This window comes from Narcine bancroftii, chromosome 1 (assembly GCF_036971445.1).
Source record: "Narcine bancroftii isolate sNarBan1 chromosome 1, sNarBan1.hap1, whole genome shotgun sequence".
Lineage (NCBI taxonomy): Eukaryota > Metazoa > Chordata > Chondrichthyes > Torpediniformes > Narcinidae > Narcine > Narcine bancroftii.
The window spans coordinates 231444253-231469170 of NC_091469.1; the positions used below are offsets into that span (position 1 = coordinate 231444253).

Consider the following 24918-nt stretch of genomic DNA (forward strand, 5'->3'; position numbering starts at 1 on the left):
AGTTCCTTTCACACTCCACTAACCTACCAAGTTCTCTCTTGCTAGGGTCACTATTTCAACTCCTTACTTCCATCATTAACTAGACTTACTACATTGCCATACCTTGATCCATTTATCAGACATCTTCCAATTTTCTTCCTTGATTCACCTTTACTATATTCTCTCCCACCCAGCCCATTATCCTACCTATCACCCTGTGGCCTCTGCCTCCACACTCACCCACCTGGTTCCCTCTGCCCCACCTTTAAATACGTCCATCTATTATCACCAGCTTCTGTTTCACCCTTCCCTATCACTTCTACATACTGGCTATTTCCTGCCAAGATGCAAGATCTCGACGGGAAATGTGAACCAATCCTTGCCTCCACAAGTGTATAATGGGGATAGAGCAGTGCATCTGCCTTAATTGATACTGAATTACGATTTTTGAGGTCTCCCAGGTAAAGTCATACAACCACCTTCCACAGAAACAGTGAATTTCTGGTCAGATTCTCACCAAAAATTCGACTTCACACAAAAAAGTTGATGTTTGATCACTTTAAGTCTCCCACTTTAAATACAGCCACTTACTCCCCAGAATTACTGCATGAATTGTGGAGTCAGCTGCAATGATTTAGAGACCAGCATGTGAGGAAGCATCCTGGGGCTTCATCATTATAAAATCTCCAAGTGCTGCGTCCTTAATTAGAGACACAATGCCAAAGGGGGGGAAAAAAACGTGCATTTATTGTTTTCTGTGCAAGGGGGATGATCTGCTAGGCACACTTCTAAACCTAGGTAAGTACATTGCTGGGAACTGAAGTGTATCTTCGTGTATTTGATATTTCGACATCTATCTTTGTGATTTTCTGTAGTAAAACCAGATGTTCCGATAGAATTAAGGTGCAAGAGACAGGATGCGTTTCAATTGAATATCTCCAGGTAAATGCCCTTCTTTACCTTTATTTATAACCTAATCAAACAACAAGAAATTAGGAAAAAAATATGGGTGTATCCTGGTGAAGATTTCAGATTGACCTTCCTGTCATATGTTGATTAAGGTAGATAGATCTACAGGGCATGATGGGATATATCCCAAGCTACTGAAAGAGGTATGAGATTGCCTGGGCAATCTCCAGAAGACTGGAGAGAAGCCAAATGTTCCCCCATCGTTGAAGAAGGGAAATAGGGATAATCTCTGACATTGAGGGCCGGTGACCCTCACATTAATGGTATGTAAGGAGTTGGGGGAGGAGATTTAGGGATAGGATTTACACTCATTTGGAAAGACATGGCAAGATTTTTTGAGATGACAGAGGGTAGTCTTTAGGAAGGCATATGACACGGTCCCTCATGATAGGCTGATTCAGAAGATAAAGATGCAAGGGATACAGAGTGAATTGTTTTGTATTCGAATTGGCTTGCCCATGGAAGAGAGATGGTTGTGGTACATGGATGTTATTCTGGCTGGACCAGGGATCAGTGATAGATAAACACAAATGATTTGAATGAAATGGAGAATGGTTATATTTGCCCAACAGCAAGATTGGTGGAAATGCATGCAAATACCGTGAACAGCAAGATAAAATGGACAGAAAAAAATGGCAGATGGAGCTCACTCTGAGCAAGTCTGATGTTTTGCACATTGGGAGCACAAAGAGGAAAGTTTACAGTTAATGCCAGGACACCTCACAGCAGTGATGTAAATAGGAACCTGCAGGTCCAAGTCCATAGCTCCCAGGATGTGGCCAGGGTGTTTAAGAAAGTGCAGGACATACTTGCCTTCATTGGTCAGGCATTGAATTTAAAAGTCAGGAAGTCATGTTGCAAATAGATGAAACCTATATCATTAGTCAGCACTTGGAACACTGCAGTTCTGGTCATCACATTAGGTAAGGATGAAGAGGTTTTGGAAAAGATTTATCAGGATGCTGGCTAGATTAGAAGGCATACACCAGAATGTGAGGCTTGACCAACTTGGGTTATGCTGAAAGGTGACCTGATTGAAGTGAATAAAATTATGACAGGCATAGGTAGGGTAGTCAACTAGAATCCCTTTCCCAGCGTACAAATGTCGAATACCAGAGGGCGTGCATTTAAGGTGAGAGAGGGGAAAAGTTTAAAGGAGATGCATGGGTCTTTTTTTTTTAAATACAGGGAGTGGTGGTAGGTGTCTGGAACAAGGGTAGTTCTAGAAGCAGGTACAATTACAGCAGTTAAGAGTCTATTAGACATGACTATGCAGGAAAGGAGGAATATGAATTATGTGCAGGCAAAAGAGATTTTGTTTCATTTGGTATAGATTTGGTGCAACCATAGTGGGGCAAAGGGGCTGTTCAGGTGATTTAACCTACAGAATCAACGTTGTGTTTGCAGGTGATGGTCACAGGAAGTAGTTACTTGTCCAGGGGCAGTTCTGTTGCTTTTTCCGCTTCATGAACAGAAAGAAAACATGATTTACTCTCTTAAGAGCTCTCACTATCTTTGACTAACATAAGTGAAATATTAATGCAGGACACATCAAAATTGTCATGGTGCAACCCTTGAAATGAACTTGATCCAACATATTTCAGAACTCCACTCCACACAACAGCCGTCCCAAAATTGTAGTACATGTTCTAAGAGAAAAAAAAATCACCTGGATGACCCTTGAAATTTTAACAGATGCACTCTAACAATGAGTGAGCAACATTTTATAAGCCAGTTGCCAATATTTCTGAGAGAAACACAGAAAGTGTAGATGCTATAATTTTGAGTAAACAAAGAGAAGCTGGAAAGACTCAGCAAGAAAGGTAGTATCCATGGATAGAAAAGGTCAGTCAACATATCAGGTTGAGACCCTTCAGTCAGATCTTGACAAAGATTCTGACCCCAAATGTTGACTGACCAATTCTATTCATGACCCACTGAGTCACCCCAACTTCTCTTTGTTTGCTCAAGATTCAATTCCCATGACATTATACATTCCATATTCAGTAAATGGTTTTTACTTAGGGGAATCTTCTTGTTGAATTCAACTTACAGAATTCAACAGCACAACTGACCTTTCACAGCAACAGGTCTACAGCAGATGCCATCTTACTGGCTCCACACAAAACCGCCCGGAACACTTGGACAGCAAAGATGTATACATCAGGATGCACTTTATCGACAACAGTTTGGCATTCAACTCCATCATCCCCTCAAAACTGATCAGCAAACTCCAAGACCTGGGACTCAACATCCCACTGTGTAATTGGATCCTGGATTTCCTCACTTCCAGATCACAATCGGTGAGGACTGGTAAGAGCATCTCTTCCACAATCACCATCAGTACCGGAGCACCACAGGGCTGCACTCTTAGCCCCCTGCTCTACTTGCTATACACCTATGACAGTGTGGCTCTGTATGAGAACACCATGTACAAATTTGCAATTGATACCACGGTAATGGGCTGTGTAAAAGGCAGAGTGAGTCAGCCTAGACGATGGAGATTGTAAACTTGACTGAATGGCGCACCATCAACAACATCGCACTCTATGTCACCAAAATCAAGGAGCTGATTGATGACTTCAGGAAGCGAAAACCAGAGGTGTATGATTGAGTGACCATTGAGAGATCAGAGGTGGTGAGGGTGACCAAATTTCTTGGGAGTCACTGTCTCGGAGGATCTTTCCTGGATCCAACACACCAATGGCATCATGAAGAAAACACATCAGCGCCTCTACTTCCTCAGGAGTCTGCGGAAGTTTGGTATGACATTGGAAACGCTTGTAAATTTTTTCAGATGTGGTAGAAACTGTGCAGACCAAATGCATCACGATCTAGTATGGGGACACCAATATCCAAGTGGAAACCCCTGCAACAGAGGGTGGACACAGTCTGGAACATCACAGGCAAAACCCTCCCCATCATCGAGAACATTATAAGAAACACTGCCATCGGAGAACATCAGCAATCCTCAAGGATTGATATCACCCAGGACACACACTGTTCTCGCTGCTAACATCAGAAAAGAGGTATAGGTGCCAGGTAATGGGCTGTGTACAGGCATAGCTGCTACCCATCCACCATCAGACTCCTCAACAACAAACTTAATCAGGGACTCATTAACGGACTCTTACTTGTGCACTTCCCTCTCTATATTACATAGTTTGCTTACATTTCTTTATTTGTTTACATGTATATACTGAGTACAGTTTTTTGTTCTACTAATAAGTACAAATAAATGGTAATTCTGCCTCATTCGCAGGAAAAAGAATCTCACGGTTGTATGCGATGTCGTGTATGTACTCTGAAAATAAATCTGAAATTCATGGAGCTGCCCGAAAGACGACCATTAACATTATAGAAAATTACCCCCCCCCCCCACACTCCTCCAAGTTTACAGTTAAAGCTTCTGACTGGGGCGACTCTTACTGAGCAGGGATAAGGAGACACTTTAAAAAAGTCACCCCAACGGTGAGCAGCATCAACCACCTCATCAACAGCCATTGCTGTTTCACACAACTTTATTCAAACAGCTGCAATGACCAAAGCACAACCAAAGCCCTCTGCTGAATGAATATTTGCTTCCATTTACATCAAATGCTTGTGTTACTTCAGAGAACATTTATAATTTTAAACTTCCGTATTTTTTAATCTCTTATTTTATTCTAATTATTTTTTTTCCATTTACTTTCCTCGATTTTTTTGCTTGTAGCTTGAGGCTGTCAGTTGCTCGAATTCAAGATATCAGGGGGTTTACTGTAATTTGGTTGATGGTATAAATGACAGTAACTGATAAAGCAATGCAAATATCATTTTGATTAGCCTAAAATTTTGAGGTTTTTTTATGGACTTATTTAAAAATGCCTCCACGGCTTCATTCTCATGAATCTGACTGATCTCTTGCAATTGCATATTCTAGCAACTCCCTTTCATTCCACAAACTTCAATTTAGCCATTGATCTCTCTGCTCCTTCTTTCATGTAAACTACCTTGACCTTTAAATCTTCTGACTTCCCAAATCCTTTCCATTATTACCAAGGCACAAATCAGGAGTGTGTCAGAACAATTCTCCCATGTCATTATGAGCACAGCCGCAACATCTCCAAAGAAATGTGATGCTATCCAGAATAGAGCAGCTTGCTTGATGGGTGTAACCCACCAGTCTAAACACTCATTCCCTCTGCTGCCAAACACAGGCTGCAGTGTGCATCACCTTCAAAATGCTGCAGGGAATTCATTCATTCATTCATTCAGGATACCCCAGCATCAGCTTTCTGCCCTCAGCCCCCACAATAAACATGTGATCTCAACCACCAAGGAAAAAGATTTGGGTGCGGATGTTTATCAGCACTTGTGTGAAGCTCTCCAAGTTGAACTCCATCCAGCTTGGATATTGCTTTGTCATTGCTGGGTTGAAATCATGGAACTTCCTCACCAGTGGCACTGTGAGAATCCCTTAACAAAAGGACTAGAGCAGCTCACCACCATCTTCTCAAGGGCAACATGGGATGGGCAATAAATACTAGCCTCACCACTGATGTCCAGATACCCAAAAATTAAAGAATCAAAACAAATATTGGTACCGTAATTGTTCTGTAAGTTGTTAAGGAAATAATTCCCAGGACTCTCTCGCTAAACCTGCCCACCTCCCTCTCCTGTCGGACGCTTCTAAAACTCCAGCTCTTTGACCAAGCTTGGATGCTTTTGCCCCAATGGCTCCTATTGGAGTTTGGGGTCAAAGACTGTTGAGGTGGAAAAAAAGATTTACCCATGCCTTGTCATGGTTGTACAGCTCAGCAACTCACCATGACCATTTGGCCCATCCAGTTCGTTCCACCATTTGAATACGGGTGATTTATTTTCACAACCCCTTCTCCTGCCTTTTGACACCCTCACTAATCAAGAAGCTATCAGCCTTTGACTTAAACAGCTTCCACAGTCTTCTCTGGCAAAGAATTTCACAAAGCCATCACCCGATAGTGAAAGAAATTTGTCCTCATGTCCATTCTAAATAATCATTCTTTTTATTCTGAGGATGTGCCCTCTGGACTATTGGAAACATCTTCTCCTCATCCTTTCTATCCAGACCTTCAACATTCAGTACGTTTCAATGAGATCCCCACTTATCCTTCAAGACTGCAGCGAGTACAGGCCCAGAGCCATCAAATGCTCCTTATACATGAACCCTCTCATTCCTAGGATCATTAATGTAAACCTCCTCTGGACCCTCTCCAACGTCAGCACATCTTTTCTGAGACATGTGACCCAAAACTGCTCAAAATACTCCAACTATGGTTCAACCAACACCTTATAAAGCCTCAGCATTATATATTTGGTTTTATATTCAAGTCATCTCAAAATTAATGCATGTGCCTTCCTCATTACCAACTCAATGTGCAAGTTAAACTTTTGGGAGCCGAACAGGAATGTGGGTATGACAACGGCTCTGTATACGCTAATCTTTGTGAGGTTTTTCAGTTGGTTGTTTTTCCAGACTCTTTTGTGTAGTCTTCCAAAGGCGCTATTTGCCTTGGCAAGTCTGTTATCTATCTCGTTGTCGATCCTTGCATCCGATGAAATGGTGCAGCCGAGATAGGCAAACTGGTTGACCGTTTTGAGTTTTGTGTGCCCGATGGAGATGTGGGGGGGGGGGGATGGTAGTCATGGTGATACCTCTCTAAGCTAATCCCATTTGCCAATATTAAGCTCATGTTCCTCTACTCCATGCCTTTCCAAACCCCTTTTAAAAATACAGTACAATTCCGAGTATCTGAAATCAGATTATTCAAAATCCTCAGTTAACAAATTTCTTTTGAACCCAGAAATGACAACTGAAATTTTTTTTTGGATAATTGAGGATTTCAGAAAAATCAGAAATCCTCATTTATTCGAAAGATTTTGAAGCGAAAATGACGTCATTTTTTGCCTCTGAAAGATTTCGGATGAATGAGGATATCTGTAACGATCAGAAATCCTCAGTTATCAGAAATTCATTGGTTGAAAAAAATGTTTTTAAAAAAATCTTAATTTGCTTAGTTTGTTTTTTTTTGTTGAGAATTAAACAATTCATGCTTAAAAAGTCTTTTTGTTGTTTAAAACACTGTTACAAGCAACTGGGCTACTTTTAAAATGTGGCCAGTTATCCAAAAATATTGTTTATCCAAAAAAGATCCAGTCCCAACCATTTCAGGTAATTGGAGTTGTGTTTCCGGCTCTCCCACTTCTGGCAGTTCATTCCATATCTCCACCTCCTGTGTGAAAATCCTATCCCTCAAATCTCCTTTAAAATTTATCCCCTATCATCTTAAAACTGCCCTCTAATTTTTAAACTGCCCCAGCTTAGGAAAAAGACTATGACCACCTACCTTCCCCATGCCCCTCATAATATTATAATTTTCTACCAGAAAACCCTGCAACCTCTTACTTTACAATGAAAATAAACCTAGAATATAAAACCCCTCCTTTCAATTACAACCATTCATTCATTGCTATTGAGATGTGACATTCAATAATTCTCCTGGTAAAAGGTATTTTTGGTTCATGGAAGTATTTAGCAAACCATGCTAATTGTGAATTTCAAGCATTTAAAAAAAACTTGAGATATAACCTGTGTTTTTCAATCCCCGTGTGGGTTATATCAGTCAGCACTGATCTTGGTCTCAGTGCAAGTGATTTTCAGGGATGTGATATTCAGGATCTTTGTTGGTTATTGGTCAGGAAACCCTGTGGGAAAGGCCACATCTCTTTACTGTGTTTGACTCGCCCAAACTGGCCATTTAAATTACCCATCAGTCTCCATTACCTGGACTCCTAAATAATCATAAGCTGCTGACATATGTCAAGCCTGTAAAATACAGTATATCTAGTTTCAAATGTGGAAGAAAGGCCTGCTGTTAAAGCACATGCCCATATAATTTCGATATATCAACATGATTTTGAAAATTCTGCCATTTATATTATAGAGTAAAGCCAGCAAGTCAACTTGTACATAACAGCCCCAACACGCGAGTTAAGTGACCAATTAATTGTTTTTCTAGTAATAATCAGGACAATTCAAAACTCCTAATTCAAGTTGTAACATGCCAGGCATGAGATTTCTTTACACCTACAACTGCGTGACTCGTATGACAGCAACACCGTTTAGAAATTTGCTGACGATACCGCCGTAGTGAGCTGCATAAAAAGGGGCAATGAGTCAGCACAAAGGAAAGAAGTTGAAAACTTGGTTGAATGGTTTTCAGGCAGGCCTCAACTTATGGCCTACTCGAGTTACATCCACCCTCACAAATGACCAAAATTTAATTTTAAAAAATACTGTACAGATGTTGAGATTCTTCATTAAAGGTTTATTTGTTGATTTTTTAAAAAAATTGCTTTAATACCTCGTTAATACATGCAAATCCAACTTGCGACGAATCCAAGTTATGGCCAATCCTTCAGTCCCAATTACAGAAACTACCTGTACTAACAACAACCTTGTACTCAGTACCATCAAAGCCAAGAAGTTGATTATGGAGTGCAGGAGCGGAAAACTAGAGGTGCAGGATTCTGTGATTATTGGTAGAGCATATTTAAATTCCTGGGAGTCATTATCTCAGAGGACCTTTCCTATACCTGACATACTAATGCCATCAAGAAGAAAGTACATGAGTGCCTCTAATTGCACAAGAGTTGTGGAGGTACAGTATGACATTGGAAACCATAGCAAACTTCGACAGATGAGTAGTGGAAAGTTTGCTAACTGGCTGCATTATGGCTGAATATGGAAGCACTAACACCACTGAGAGAAAAGCCCTGAAAGATCTAGTGGATGCAGCCCAGTGCATCACAGGAAAAACTCTCCCAACATTAAGAACATCCATGTGGAATGCTGCCACCGGAGTGCAGCAGCAATTATTGAGGATTCATACCACCCACGATATGCTCTGTCCTTGCTACTGCCATCAGCAAAGAGGTATACGTGCCACAAGACTCATACCACGAGGTTCAGGAACAGCTCCTACCTCTCCACCATCAGACTCTTAAACAACAGTGGTCTTCCAGTCCAGATTATTTGAGATGTCCTCCTTCTTCCAAAAATATGGCTTTCCCTCCACCACCATCAACTCAGCCCTCACCCACATCTCCTCCATTTCCCGATTATCTGCCCTGGCCCCCTCTGCCCCAAAACACAACAAAAAAAGAATTTACCACCTCACCAGTCCCTGCAGACAACACATTATTATCCTCCTTAATTTCTGTCACTACAACATGATCCCACCACCAGTCACATCTTCCTTCTTCACCTCCCACAGTGACTGCCTCGTCCACTCATCCCTTCTCATTAATCGCCCCCTTGGCGCCTTCACCTGTGGCCACAGTAAGTGCCACACCTGCGCCAACACCTCCTCCTTAATCAGCATTCGGGACCCAAAAAGTCCTTCACTTGTGAACCTGCGGGAGTCATCTACTGCACCTGGTGCTCCTGCTGTGGCTGCAGACTGGGAGATCACTTCGCTAAGCGCATCAATGATAAGGATCTCCGAGAGGAGTCACGTGATGGAGTAGTGGCCGGTAGGGGAAATCCAGCCCTCTCCAGAAAAGTTAAAAAAAGATAGAGAAAAAGCAAAGGCACAAACTTAAAAACCAAAACAAAGTGAAAGTAAAAGTGTAGAGAAAACGGCAGCGAAGAAAGAAAAACCAAAAACAACGGGAAGAAAAGAAGAAGGAAAGACGTCGGAAGAAGAAGGTGAAGGTCTTACCTGTCCGAAGAGGCCCGCCGCGGAGAGAGAAGCCCGCTCCCTAAGGTCAGTGGAAGTCCCGGGCTCGGGACTACAAAAATGGCTCGCAGAGCCAAGTAAAAGTGTGCAACCGCGCATGAAAAAAACCACACTGACTGGAGGGGGGAACAGCTGCGGAGTCGATCTCCACAGCTGAGAGAGACACCTGCAGCACAGCAGCAGGTGCAGAACACAGACAATAACGACAACAAGAAAGAAGAGGGTAAAAAGAAAACAAGGAAACAACAGATGGTCAACCCAGAGGAAGAAAAAGAAGAAGAACAGAAAGAAGTGGAAGAAGAGAAAAGCAAGACAATGGATGTATCTTTTTTTAAAGAATATATGGAATCAGTGAAAGAATAGCAATTACAAGAATTTGATGAGATAAAAAGAAGAATTAAGAATGCAGAAGAAAAAATGACCATATCAGAATTGGCAAAAAGAGTGGAAAATATGGAAAAATGAGAAACATTTGTAGATATGGAAGTAGAAGACTTAAAAAAGAAATTAGAAGAATCTAATAAAAAAACTAAAGAGGCACAGGAGCTGTTAGCTCAGAAGATAGATATAATAGAAAACTATAATAGAAGAAATAATATAAAGATAGTGGGCCTTAAGGAAAATGATAAGGATCTCCCAGTGGCCAACCACTTCAATTCTGCACCATACTCCCACACTGACATGTCTGTCCATGGCCTCAAGTAGAGCCAAACCTAGGTCACCCGTAAATTGGAGGAGCAACACCTAATATTCCATCTGGGCACTCTCCAACCGGATGGTATTAACGTCGACTTCTCCAGTTTCTGCTAGCTCACTCCATTCTCCCCCTTCCCTCGGTCTTGTATCTTCCAGTTCTCCATCCCCTTCCCTCTCCATTCACAGAGGCAACCTGCCCCTCCCCCTGGTTGCTGGTGTGCCCTCTCTCCCTTATCCACCTATTACCTCCTGTCTGTAAGACTGTGCTGCTCCCCCTGACCCTCCCCCTCCACTATTTTGTGCAAGTGCCTGTCTACATTTTCCTCGTACCTTGATGTTGGTTATGGATCTTTATCTTTGCTCTGCGATGTACACTGTTGCTACCTGTCCACCATCAGTGTCCAAAACATCAGACTCAGACTCATTTAAGGGCTCTTACTTTGCATATTATTTATTACTAAATATTTATATTTTTATAAATTTAGTTTGTTTACATTTTTTGCTTACCTTTCTCTTTTTGTATACATATTTTTTCTGAGTAGTCCACAGAATCGCTAAGTAAAAATTCAGCCTAGTCCACAGGAAGAAGAAACTCGGGGTTGTATGTGATATCGTATATGTACTCTGACAATAAATTTGAATTTGAACTTGATTTAAGCGTAACACAACCATTTTGACATTGCCGCAGTACTTCCCTCTGTTCCACATTATCAACCTAAACTGCAATCACGCCTATAGTAGAGCCTGAACCCAATCTTTTCACATAAGAGCAATAAACATGTTAGAACAGAAAACTAGAGGACTAAAATTGGTGGGTAGGAGAGAGGGAACTGGAAGCTGAACACAGTTGTTTTACAGAGTGATCACTCAAGATTCTTCAGTGTACAGTATATTTACATTTGTGATAAGATGTAACAGATCAGGATGTGGTTTGGTAATTTAGTGCAATAAAACAGAACTGCAGCATATGAATAAAAAGATTGCAATTTTATCTTTTCCTTCCTTTCTTCCTTCCAAATTGCTGAACACAGTAGTTTTCAGGAATAATGTTTCGCTGTGGATTTCTCCCAAGAATAGATTTTTCATTTAGAATCATATGGTTTTTCAAATATATTCGGATCATCAGACATCTTGGTTGTGTCATGGCTTTTAAGAAAATGAGAATGGAAGTAACAGGAACAGTTAAGACCACAGAGTTCCTTGAATGATAGAGGTTTTTTCCCCATCATGGACAATCCCTATCTGCCTAATCTTTCTTCAGAAAATAACTCAATTTCTGAAAACTAGTGAACCTTTATTGCATTGCCTCTTCAGCAAGTCCCTCTTCTGATAAAGGAACGGGCTCCTTTTATTGTTATTACACTCCAGTCCAATGTAGTTGCAGCAAAACTCCCTACTTTTGCACTCTGCTCCACGTACAATAAAGACCAACACTACCAATGATTTACAACTTTTTGCTACAGCTTGCAAATAATATTTGATATTTCTGTTCATCCCTGGAACATGGATAACCTCATATTTTCACAATCTATACTCCATCTGCCCATCACATCCTTGCAGACTTTCTCTCCTCAGAATACTTCCCATGTAAAATAAGAAAATAGTAAAAAGGACTCATAGTTAATAGTTCAGTTTGAATGGCCTTCATCACATGAAACCAGACCTGTTTAATTAAATTAATAAATAGGTTTGTGAGTTTTATCACAAAAGTATCTTCAATGCAATAAACAAGAATCATTGAGGCTTGTGAAATAAGTATTTTTATTAATAATTTTCATTATTTTGCAGACCTCACGGATAAGATCTTTCATAAGAACGGACCTGTGCTCAGTCAAACATACGTTTTGAACTATTTAGATCGTAGCTGCATCAGTGTTGAGTAAAAAACACTATTTTCTTGCAAAAATTCTGTGGCACCACTGAGTGAATACATAGTTTAAGAAAATACCATCTTAAAGCTGAAATCTAAAAATTAATACTCTCGAGCACAGTTGTTTCTGTTCAAAAAGCTCTTCTTTGTTGATGTTAGACCCTGTTCAAAGTGTAAGCAATTAACTTGTCATTTCACATATTGAACAATGTTCAAATTAGGAAACAGAAGGAATGCACAAAAGTAGAAACAGGATGGCAGAATTATACTTACCAGGATTGCATTTGCATGCAGTAGTTTACTGTAAAATACTCCCAAACCACATTTGCAAATTATAGCAATCAGAAGATAAATCAACAGCAACTAACGTCAATGCAACAGGCAAGTAAGTCAGTGTCATATCAAAAAAACCTTCCAAAGAAAACCAGTGATAGCCCTGATTCAGAATGTTCACTGTTTACCTTGATGAGAAAAGGGATTTCCTCAATTCCCTAGTTCACCACAATTGCAACATATCTGAGGTGAAGCAGTGAATATTCAAGGAATAAACGTATGTTACAATTCCAATCTGAGGAGTCCAACAGTTTATTTTCAGAACAAATTTCAAGTCTTTACTTCTTGCTTTGCTAAAGTACAACTGACATCTCTGATTCAGATTACTGGACTCTTTTATTCACCAACAATTGAATAAATAATTAGAATTTTCCACTAAATTCTTATATAATTGGCAGTATTTAAGTTGAATCTAATCTGAAAAAACAATGCTTAAAATATGCATATTGATGACTGCTTAGCATTTTAAACATCCAGTGAATTTGAAAATGTTAACTAATCTAATACATAGTCCCCGACTTATGATGGTCCAACTTATAATTTTTTGAAGATATGATGGATCGAATCCATATTGTACTTCGCATTTTGACTCGGCTATGATGTTCAGTGTCGCCCAACAGCGTTGTATCAGTCCCCACACTGATCCCACTGCCCCACTCTCTCCCCACAGCCCCATATAAGTCCCCACACTGATCCCACTGCCCCACTCTCTCCCCACAGCCCCATATCAGTCCCCACACTGATCCCACTGCCCCACTCTCTCCCCACAGCCCCATATCAGTCCCGACACTGATCCCACTGCCCCACTCTCTCCCCACAGCCTCATATCAGTCCCCACACTGATCCCACTGCCACACTCTCTCCCCACAACCCCATATCAGTCCCCACACTGATCCCACAGCCCCGCTCTCTCCCTTCAGCCCCATGTCTGTCCACACACTGATCCCAGTGCCCTTTCTCAACTTACAATGTTTTCGACTTACGATGGAAGTGCTGGAAGGTAACCCTATCATAAGTTGAGGAGCACACCTGCATTGTCCAGATCATAACATCATTCTCCATGAGGATTAGGAAAGGAACATAAAGTGAATCCAAGAAGAGTTGTCAAAATTCTGTGTCTTCCTTCTGTAATTGAATTACCCTGGAAAGCAACTGCCAAAGTATGGAGGTACAATGAGTGATGGGTCTTGACATTGATTATTTAAGGAACACTAAGTGTTTGCAAGATCACTATTTTTTTTAATGTTAGAAAAAACAAGGGGTAAATCTTTTGATTTGGAGATCAACTGGCAGCCAGAGATGCTCATGTATCCTTTTATTCTTTGGCTTGGCTTCGCGGATGAAGATTTATGGAGAGGTAATGTCCACGTCAGCTGCAGGCTGAAAATTGGTTTTGGGGTTTATTTTGAGGTCTTTCATGGCTTGTTTCAGCATCATGCTGAAGAAGATTGAAAAGAGGGTTGGTGCGAGAGCGCAGCCTTGCTTCACGCCATTGTTAATGGAGAAGGGTTCAGAGAGCTCATTGCTGTATCTGACCCGACCTTGTTGGTTTTCGTGCAGTTGGATAACCATGTTGAGGAACTTGGGGGGGGGGGCATCCGAGGCGCTCTAGTATTTGCCAAAGCCCTTTTCTGCTCACGGTGTCGAAGGCTTTGGCGAGGTCAACAAAGGTGATGTAGAGTCCTTTGTTTTGTTCTCTGCACTTTTCTTGGAGCTGTCTGAGGGCAAAGACCATGTCAGTAGTTCCTCTGTTTGTGCGAAAGCCACACTATGATTTTGGGAGAACATTTTCGGCAACACTAGGTATTATTCTATTTAGGAGAATCCTAGCGAAGATTTTGCCTGCAATGGAGAGGAGCGTGATTCCCCTGTAGTTTGAGCAGTCTGATTTCTCGCTTTTGTTTTTGTACAGGGTGATGATGATGGCATCACGAAGGTCCTGAGGCAGCTTTCCTTGGTCCCAGCAGAGCTTGAAAAACTTATGCAGTTTGGCATGCAGAGTTTTGCCGCCAGCTTTCCAGACCTCTGGGGGGATTCCAACCATACCTGCTGCTTTGCCACTTTTCAGTTGTTCAATTGCCTTATATGTCTCTTCCCGGGTGAGGACCTCATCCAGCTCTAGCCTTAAGGGCTGTTGAGAGAGCTGGAGCAGGGCGGATTCTTGGACTGAGCGATTGGCACTGAAAAGAGATTGGAAGTGTTCTGACCATCAGTTGAGGATGGAAATCTTGTCGCTGAGGAGGACTTTGCCATCTGAGCTGTGCAGCGGGCTTTGGACTTGGGGTGAGGGGCCGTAAACAGCCTTTAGAGCCTCGTAAAAACCCCTGAAGTCGCCAATGTCTGAGCTGAGCTGGGTTCGTTTGGCGAGGCTAGTCCACCACTCATTTTGGATATCCCGGAGTTTGCGCTGAAGATGGCTGCATGCGCGACGGAAGGCTCGTTTCTTCTCTGGCCAGGACGGCTTTGCAAGGTGAGCCTGGTGGGCAGCTCGCTTCTTTGCCAGCAGCTCCTGGATTTCCTGGTTGTTTTCATTGAACCAGTCCTTGTTTTTCCTGGAGGAGAAGCCCAGTACCTCTTCAGTGGATTGCAGCATGGTAGTCTTCAGCTGATCCCAGAGGGTTTCAGGGGACGAGTCCGTGAGGCGGATTACATCCTCGAGCTTTGCTTTGAGATTTGCCTGGAAGTTTCCTCTCACTTTGTCTGACTGCAAGTTTCCAACATTGAACCTCTTTCTGGGGGCTTTACTGTTCCTGGGCTTTGGCTTGAAGTGAAGGTTGAGCTTGCAGCGAACCAGCCGGTGGTCAGTGTGGCATTCCGCGCTGGGCATGACCCTGGTGTGGAGCACATCTCGTTTGTCTCCTTCTCGCACCAGGACGTAGTCCAGGAGGTGCCAGTGTTTGGATCGGGGATGCAACCAGGTAGTCTTCAGGCTGTCCCTCTGCTGAAAAAGGGTGTTTGTAATGACAAGCCGCTGTTCTGCACAGAGCTCCAACAGGAGGCACCCGTTGTTGTTGCACTTGCCGACACCATGCTTGCCCAGGATTCCTGGCCAGGTTTCTGAGTCTTTGCCGACGCGAGCATTGAAGTCGCCAAGGATGACAACCTTTTCGGCTGTAGGGGTGCGTTGAATGAGGTTGCACAGATCAGTGTAGAACTTGTCCTTTTCTGCTGGTTCCGCCTGGAGGGTTGGAGCATAGACACTGATGAGGGTAATTCGACGCTTGTTTTGAAGGGGGAGTCGCATGGACATGATCCGGTCCGAGTGGCCTGTCGGGAGGTTTTTGAGTTTGGAGGCAATGAAGTTCTTGACTATGAAGCCTACACCAGATAGGCGTCGTTCATCCATAGGCTTACCAGACCAGTAGAGAGTGTAGCCCGCGCTGCGTTCTTGGAGGCTGCCGCCTACATCTGCAAGGCGGACTTCACTGAGAGCGGCTATGTCGATGTCAAGTCCGAGGAGTTCATGTGCGATGAGGGCAGACCGACGTTCAGGTCGGTGGCTGTCAGCCTTGTCTAGCATGGTTCTGATGTTCCAGCATGCTAGCTTGACTTTGTGAGCATCTTTTGAGGGGGAGGACGTGGAGGGGGAGGACGTGGACATGTCCTCGGGCCTGTGCAAAGGAGCTTTTAGGTGGAGTGCAGTGTGCGCAGTACTGGCCCCACCCTTTACAGCCATGGTTCATGTGCTGTGGCCAAGCAAGCTGGGACGTGGCAGCGAGCTCCTTGGGTCGTAGGTTTTATATCGGAGTGGCCTTCTCCTATGCAGGTTTCTTACCCGGGCTGGAGGGGCCTGCCTCCCCTCCTAGGTCGGACCATACCTGGTCGCAATACTCAATCCAATGATACTTTAACAGCTTTTTGCCTGAGCAATCCAAGAGCACCACCCAAGATGAGGAAGAAATACTCACATGTGCTCATCATAAAAGTCTGGTTTATTATTCCAATATTGAACTTATTAAAATGTTTTATTTCTGGAATGATTAATTAACTCGGATGTCGGCATAGTCACATCCTGAATCTGGGACTTCCCATTATAACGTACAGGTAGTACTTTACAGCACCTAATAGCCTGAATACACTGGAGATTGTCTGATTTCGGAAGCCATACAGGCTCAGGCCTGGTCAGTACTTGGAGGGGAGACTGCCTTGGAGTGCTGTCGGGTTTCTTGGAGGGGCGCTGGACAAAGTGGCGACTCTGCCTGCTTCACGGTAGACAAAAATTAAAGAATTTCATGTGGGTTACATTCTAAATGTAGTATTACAGTGACAATAACGTTACCTTTACCTTCAAGGTTGCCTCACTGTTTTTGTTGATTATTGAAGCATAAAATTCAGTTCCAAGTCAAACATTAATTATGTGGCAATTTTATTCATAATATACAATATCAGCATTTAGTGCTCACACTCAGCAGTACAACTGACAGGAAGAGGCAAAAGGGACAGATAGAATTGTCATCAGAGTGTGGAACAGATCCTCTTAAATGTGGACAGTCCAGAAGAGAATTCTTCCATTGTTGAATTGTCAGTATCAAATTCTACAATCCTACAGTTCATATCTACAACTGACCCAGCTCAGCATGTCAGTGTCCTGGGATCGGAATGGGGGGTTTGGCTTTTCACACTTGACTGTTCCTAACTGGGACACTGAATGCTTTCACACTTGCAGGTGAGGTCAAGATGCATCGATGGTGGACCTGCCCTAAATCCTGATCAATGTATTATGAACTTGTATTTGAACACAATCAATCATGCATAATTATAATGTAATTAAATTTTATGTACAGCACAGTATGAGCCCTTCAGCCTCTTTTGTTATGGTGCCGACCTATATAAACCTTTATAAGGGACCGTGGGAAAGTGCTAGCAATAAATAGCAATAGCGGACAATTTTTAAACATGGTGGGAAAGTTGGTAGCACTATCACATACAATTTATAAATACAGCAGGGAAAAAGCCCTCCCAGAATGCCATGCGGCAGAGAAAGGGCAGTATGCATAGCTGCATGGATGGAGCATTCATAGAGGGGGTTCCCTGCCGCATGGCATTCTGGGAAGTCAGGTCCGCCATTGCTCCCCCTCATGGTCTTTAGAAATTGTGCGCTATAGCGCCACCAATTTTCCAACACTGTTTAAAAATTGTCTGCTATTGCTATTTATTTCTCCTCTCTCCCCCCCCCCACCCCCCCACTGCGGCTTTCCCACGGCAAAGTTTATATCTTCATTTTAATCTTTTCTTCCTTCACTTTGCTGCACTCATGCAAAATCTTGGGTCATTTCAATCCCACAATCTAATCACCCATTTCACACTTGCCTGATTGCAACGCCGGCGTCTGCAGACACAGGGGATTGTACTAGGAGTCGACGCCGTTAATCGCCGACGTGAGATGACGTCATCTGACGCCAGTGTTGAGCTAATCCTGCATTCACACGAGGCACTTTAAAGGCTGATTGGCGGTTAATTCCTGCGATCACTTGCAAGTGAGAAAGGGGCTACAGTTTTATGTTCCTTTATGCATGTCTTCTCTCCCTTTCAAACTGCCTTCAATCTATCAATCAAATACTTTTTCCATCTCATCACCATGGTAACCCTGACCTCGCCCTCTCAGAGATCTTATTCATTCCTTGCTCTCGCCTCTGCAATGTAAAACTAGCTTCCTTTCACTATTTTCCAGCCATGAGAAAATAATGTCTTACCACAGTCGTTGCATGACCTGTGTGGAGTGCTTCCATCATTTTCCTTTTTAATGTAAAATTGTAAGAAATCTGCCAATGAGGAAAAGAGCACCAAAGAGAAACTGCAGATCAAAATTTCAGAAGTTACATTTCAATGATGGAAACATTCAACTGTTGCCAGTGGTGAATGATCCCCAAGTTGGTGCTGAGCACAGTTATTGATACACAAGCCTTTTATATCAAAGAGAAAACTTCAAATATGAGCTGTTATCAACAGTGAGCTTGGAGTAGTGGAATAGTGAACTTCACAGCATGAATCACCAATTCAATATTATTTGGCTTATTGTGTCTTCTTGTAGCAATTTGGCTTTGGAACTTAAAACAAAATACAAAATATACTGCACTTAAAATTTTCTTTGTTAATCATAAATATGTTGGATGTGTTAAAGTAGTGAAAGACACATTATAAATGCAAAATATTGCTTCCTTCAACAGGATGTTTGGCTGTAAATATTCAACCATGCTCAGTAGTTTTTTTAACCCCCAATTGCTTCTTCATCTAACTGCATATATTTCATCGCAAGTCAGTGTTCCATTTTGAAAGATCAAAAATACCTGCTATAAATTTCATTCAAATAATCTTGGAACTTGTGCATTCTTCTTCTTCTTCATAATGTTCAATATCAATCAAACGAACAAAGTCTTAAACTGTGATCTAATTCCTTGTCAAGATAAGTTAGATCTAATGCCAGACCAAAGGGCTTATCTTTAACCATTATTTGTGGCACCACATAAAACCAACAACCACAAATGACTGGATACAATTTAATTTTATTACAAGCAGATGATGCGGCTGCAAGTTCCATAATATTGCATAATTATTCTTAGTCAGACTTCGATCAATTGGTTAAAACATATTGTGGAATCAAAATCACATCGAAATAAAGTTAGAAATATCATGAAGTTCTATTGCAGTATAAAAGTTTTTGTTTTCAATTAACTTGCTCAGCATCTCTCTTCAACTTGTCCACACAAGTATGTATTTGTCATCAAGACTGTATTTGATTTTAATTAATCTTGTTTTAGGAATAAAACTAAAAACTTACCACCACTGCACACATGTTAACCAGCTGGATCAGACAAAGGGAACTTATTCCCTGGGGTGGAAGAACTAGACTTCTTTGACAGTTTGCCTGAAGACAACATTTTTTTTTCCCCAAACACCATTCATGGCTAGTGTATGACTTATGAAAACTATTGTGCCAACAGGACAAATGTACACTGCTTTAGAAGTGGCGAGTCGACAGAAGTCAACTAACCTGAATACCAGTTTGATCTTGGAAGCTAAGCAGGATCAGGCCTGGTCAGTACTTGGAGGGGAGACCATGTAGGAATGCCAGGTGCTGTAGGTTTCTGTGAGGTGCACTGGACAAAGTGGTGACTCTCTGTCTGCCTTACGATTGACAAAAGTTAAAGAATTTCATGTATTTTACATTCTAAATGTAGTATTACATGACAATAATGGAACCTTTACCTTTAAAAGACATAAATTGAGAAACATGCAAAAAAAATCCCTCCCCATGTTTTTACAAATTGTGCCAAGTTAATATCAATCTCTTGGGATAAAACAGAGTAAAACAGCTTCAGCTCCTATTCCTGGCTTGCACTTTTTAAAAAAAAACTCCATGAAGTAAATTTGGATGCAATGAGGTAAAACAGCCAGTGCTAACATTCCAAACATATCTAACAAAGAAAAATGACAATGTGATTAAAATGGTCTATCAGGTCAAATTGCACAGAGACACTAACTATAGAGGCGAGAAGGAGCCACAAGCTGCAAAAATCTCAAGAAACTAATCTCAAGTAAGAGTCACAAATTTCAGAGAAGTGAAACAAAATCAGACTGAAATGATTAAGAAAACTCACGGATTTTAGTTAGAGAGAAAAAGAAACAGCTTTGGTCTGGTTATCAACTAGCTAAATGTGTGCAACAGATGCTTCAATATACTGTGAAGTTCACTACAGCATTTGCGTGGCTGTAACAATAATTCCACAATCCAGAGTTAGCTCATAGCCTGAAACCAAATTTCACTTGACACAACAGATGAATCTGTAACTGCCAGCAGGAATCCGTGCATGAACATGTTTCTTGAGAAACACCCAAAATATCTTTATCCTGATAGGAACTATCAGAATTCACAAAATATTCTAAATGTTTATTATCTACTACACGCTGAAGGTATCTGACAAAATATTAACTGCACCGTTAATCACCTTTTTGCAATTTTCAAGGAAGGATGAAAGTGAAACATATTCTGCTGCATTATTCCTCCGCTTTTAACTGATATTATTCTTAGCAGGAAATAAGTGAGGCATGGTGGCATGGTTGGTGAAACAGTTAGCACAACGCCTTTACAGCGTCAGCAATCGAAACCGGGGGGCTTTGGTTTCCTCCCATCGTTTGAAACGTGCCAGGGGCTGTTGGTTAACGAGGTGCAAATTGGGCGCCATGGACTCATGGACCAAAATGGCCTGTTACCGTGCTGCATTTCTAAATTTTTAATTTAAAAGTGAACACGATGTTTCCTTCAAAGGTTTTTAACCAAAACACCCTTCTGCACCCTCTCATACTGCCACCATGTGGCAAATCTTTTGTTCCTATGAATAAGACGAGATACTTTGTTGATCAAAGCAATCCTGCACATTTCACTCATCTCCTCGCCGGTACAACGTAGAGCCACATGTGATGCCATAACACAGATCCACATGTTAGGTCAACCCTCCAATATCTAACCCACACTTCAAGATTCAAAGCTCAGAAGTTAGAATAAAGTGAAAATTGTTATCCTTTAAATATGTAATTTGCTCACCTAGACCAACTGAATAGGACACAAAAATAAAATCAGCAATTCTTTCTTCCTTGCTCATCATTGGGATCAACTAACACGGTGCAATCGTAAATTTGACTATCAAGTGACTGCTATTGGTAAATGATGTTTGTAACTCATCAGGACACCTGGGGTAGAGGAGCCAGAACCCATTTTAAAATTCACTAATCTTTGATGCAAGAGAAACAACAGAACATCAGTACATTATCTCTGGAAAAAGGCAAAATATGAGATGCTTTCGCTGCAAAAGACAGGAGAGAGTGTTGCCATCTGACTTTTTTTTAAATCAATCAATTGAGAAAGGATTTCAAGTGAATTGAGACTCCATGAATGACTTGCGTTCCCATTGAAGTCAGCAGAAAAGAAAAAATAAGAAAGAATACAAAGCACATGAATCATCCCCATGTGTGTTTTATTTTGCTGGTGAAAGGTAGTTTCAATTCCACGGAAGCAGGAACAGTAACCTGTTTTGGATCCATGCTAAAAAAACAAGTTTCACGAGGGAAAACGCACCTGAATGCATTGATGGGATTTACACCTTCAAGCTCCTAAAAGCCCATATTTCAATAGACCTGTCCGGTAGCCAGCACAGCAAGGTAAACGCGAAGGTGGCACACTAGTGGCATTGCTTCCTAAGGAATCTAATGACACCATCACTGCTGAGCCCACACGTCACCTCTGGGACTACTGCAATTTAAAGAATATATTTCACCACCACGTTTGAGGGGATTTAGAGATAGGTGATGGGCAAACCTTCAATAAGGATCCACATCTGTACTCTACCAGGCAAAAACACACGTGTACAGCAAGTGGAAGTATGTTGGTGTAGCTGTTAGCTCCGTTGCCTCATAGATCGTGGGACTCAACGTCCGATCCTGGCCCAGGATCCACGTGGAATTTGCATGATATCCCTATGATTATCTGAGCTTCCCATCAGTCCATCCTCCTCAAAATGTGCTGCACGGTTAACTCACTGGTGGAAAGCACATATAGGATTATAAATTGGCGGGGTTACAGGAAAGAATGGGTTATTGATTATTACAACAGACCTTATGTCTTCCTTCTGAATGGCAATAAGATACAGTAAGGATGGCAAAAAAAAAAGCGAGGATTGTGAACTGGAGACTCCTTTGAACAATGGAGATCAGAATAGCAAACCTTAACATGTGCCGTGTCAAACACACTAGGCGATGTGCAAAAACCTTGCAATACCTGGTCAAGGTCAAGACAGATGAGACTTTCATACAAGAGTGCTGGCTGCCATGCCTCAGAAACTATCGGAGGTGGTCACGATGGTGGCCCTGTGGGTTGTCTATATGGTGGGGAAGGAACAATTGTTGCACATCTGGCCTGAGTACCTTGCTGTGGGGAAGGATCTTAGTAATCACCAAGGTTAAGCAGGTGGTTGGGGGATGTTACATTGTGGTGGACCTAAAGTACTGTAACATCCTGCTCCAGATGATCAACGCGTCTGCCTCGTCTCGTGTAGAGTGAGAAACTGACTGATTTCCAGTAGCTCCCACCATTGATGGTGACATCCAGGCCAGTCACTCTGGCTGGTGACTTCAAATGCATCATCAATGCAGCTGGACAATCCAATGGTGCCAACAACAGACTTTTACAGCTCCTCCAGACTCCAGATGGAGACTGAAAAGGATGCAAAGCTGAGCCATGTCTTCAGCAACCCTGCAGGTGAAGTACAGCCGCAGCCCACCTGGTCGAGTTCGGACAGCTCTAGAGGTATATCTAGGGTATGGCAGGTGGGGCAGAGAAAAAGGGCTCCACTTGCAGGGGGCACCACTGTTCTTGCCTCACCTGCCCTCTGACAGTCCCACTAGCCGCCCGCTAATGGTGCCATCGACAGCCTGACCCACCAATAGCTCTTTTTCTTTTTAAATGGGGGCATCCTGATTGTCAGTGCCAGACTTAGGGAGCCACTTGATCTAGATACGCCACTGGACAGCTCAACCCAGTCTCAGATAGATTTTGTCTTCGTGTCGAAGGCCATCACAGTCAGAACCACCAACATTTTGAGGTGTTCTACTCTGACCACTGTCTCCTTCATGCTTCCTGTCACCTACAGGAGGACCAGAAAGTGGGGAATGTGGAAGCTGAACATGAAGTTGCTGACTCCAGAGAACTAAAGAAGTATGCTGCTTAGAGAACTGTGAATCCTTTCTTTGACTCCCTATTGACCTGGTGAAATGGGACCAAGGAGAACATCAAGAGGTTCTTTATTCTCAAAGGTATGCATAGAGCAGGCAAGCTACACTATTCACCCCAAAGTCCTCCATGAACATCTTCCAATCAGAGTCTGCAAGGTGGAGCAGGATGATACTTGCTCACACATTTTCTTGTAAAAGTTTCACAGAGGAAGCTCTGTGATCCACAGCCTTAAGGAAGAGGATGGTTCAGTCACATCCTCGCAGACAGACATAGAGGATCTTCAAATCCTTTTATGTTGAACTGTATGACATGAAGGATACAGAGAGAATGGCCTCCCAAAATTTCCTGTCTCTATCATGGAGGTCTTGGATGACAGCAAGCAGGAAAGTCTGGACCAGCCAATTTCCCTGTGGGACCTGATAGATTTCATCAATTTATTTGGGTTAACTAAGACTTCCAGAAGCAATGGCTTACTGGCTGAGTTGTGCACAGCTCTATGGGATTGGATGGAGCCTGGACCTGCTGGAAATATTTAACACCATGCTCCTGCCAGGCAGAATGTCAGACTTTTCACAGGAAGGGCATCATCACACTCAATCTCAAATAAAAGTGGGAGAAGGAGGATATCAGGAATTGGAGACTCATATTATTGCTAAATGTTGACTACAAAATACTTACAGGATCATTGCCAATTGAAATAAAGATTTCCCTGGTTCAGATGATCCACCCAGACCAAACCTGCACGTTTCTGGGCAGGAAGATCTCTGACAGCCTCATGATGCCCAGGGATACCATTACTTACTCACAGGACTGGGGAAGGTCACCTACCTGGTCAGCTTAAACCAGGAGAAGGCCTTCAATCAATATCACACACGGGCTTTGGGGAGGGATTATGGAAATGGTTTAAACTGTTCTACACAGACATCTGTGCTGCAGTCCACATCAATGGGTGGGAAAGAGATAGCTTCCCCATCAAGTCTGGAGTCGGGCAGGGTTGTCCATTCCCTCCAGTCCTATTTGTATGCTGCAGAGAACCCTTTGCTGAATGAAATCAGGAAGAATGAGTACATAAGAGGAGTGATGTTGCCAGGCAGTGGAGGCACTCAAGTCAAGGCATCCCTGAACATGGATAATATCACCGTCTTTTGTTCAAACACATGAGTCGTCCCCAGATTGATCAGCATCTGTGGTCAGTTTGAGTTGGCATTGGGTGCCAGACCAAACCAGAACAAGAGTGAGGCAATGCTTCCACCATCTCTTTCACCACCAGATTTGACTACCTGAAAGTGTTGGGGATCTGGTTTGGAGGGGCCGAGGTGTGCAACCAGAATTGGTCGGAGAGGATCGCAAAATTCCACCAGAAATTGGGTCTGTGGATGTGGCATTCCCTCTCAGTAACAGGGAACAATCTGGTCATTGGGTGAGAGGTGCTCTCAGGACTGCTGTACATGGTGTAGGTGTGGCTCATCTCCTCCACCTCCACCCTAGCGGTCACCAGAGCTGTTTACCAGTTCATACATATGAGGATCCAAGATTGAAAGGTTATGAAGGGTTGCTATGTACAAGACACCAGACAATGGGTGCAA

The 24918-nt window shown here is 42.4% G+C and overlaps 1 protein-coding gene across 7 annotated transcripts in view; it reads right to left on the reverse strand.

The window, feature by feature from the left end:
* fbxl17 (F-box and leucine-rich repeat protein 17) overlaps positions 1–24918 on the reverse strand; it is a 725386-nt gene that overhangs the window by 246355 nt on the left and 454113 nt on the right. The window contains exon 8 of one of the 7 annotated variants that reach the window (XM_069892562.1): positions 18306–18368. The exons of the other annotated variants lie outside the window; for them this stretch is intronic. Coding sequence (XP_069748663.1) covers positions 18347–18368 — 22 coding nt within the window. The 3' untranslated portion in view covers positions 18306–18346. Of the gene's footprint in view, positions 1–18305; positions 18369–24918 lie in introns of those variants that run through there. 7 annotated transcript variants of the gene reach the window in all.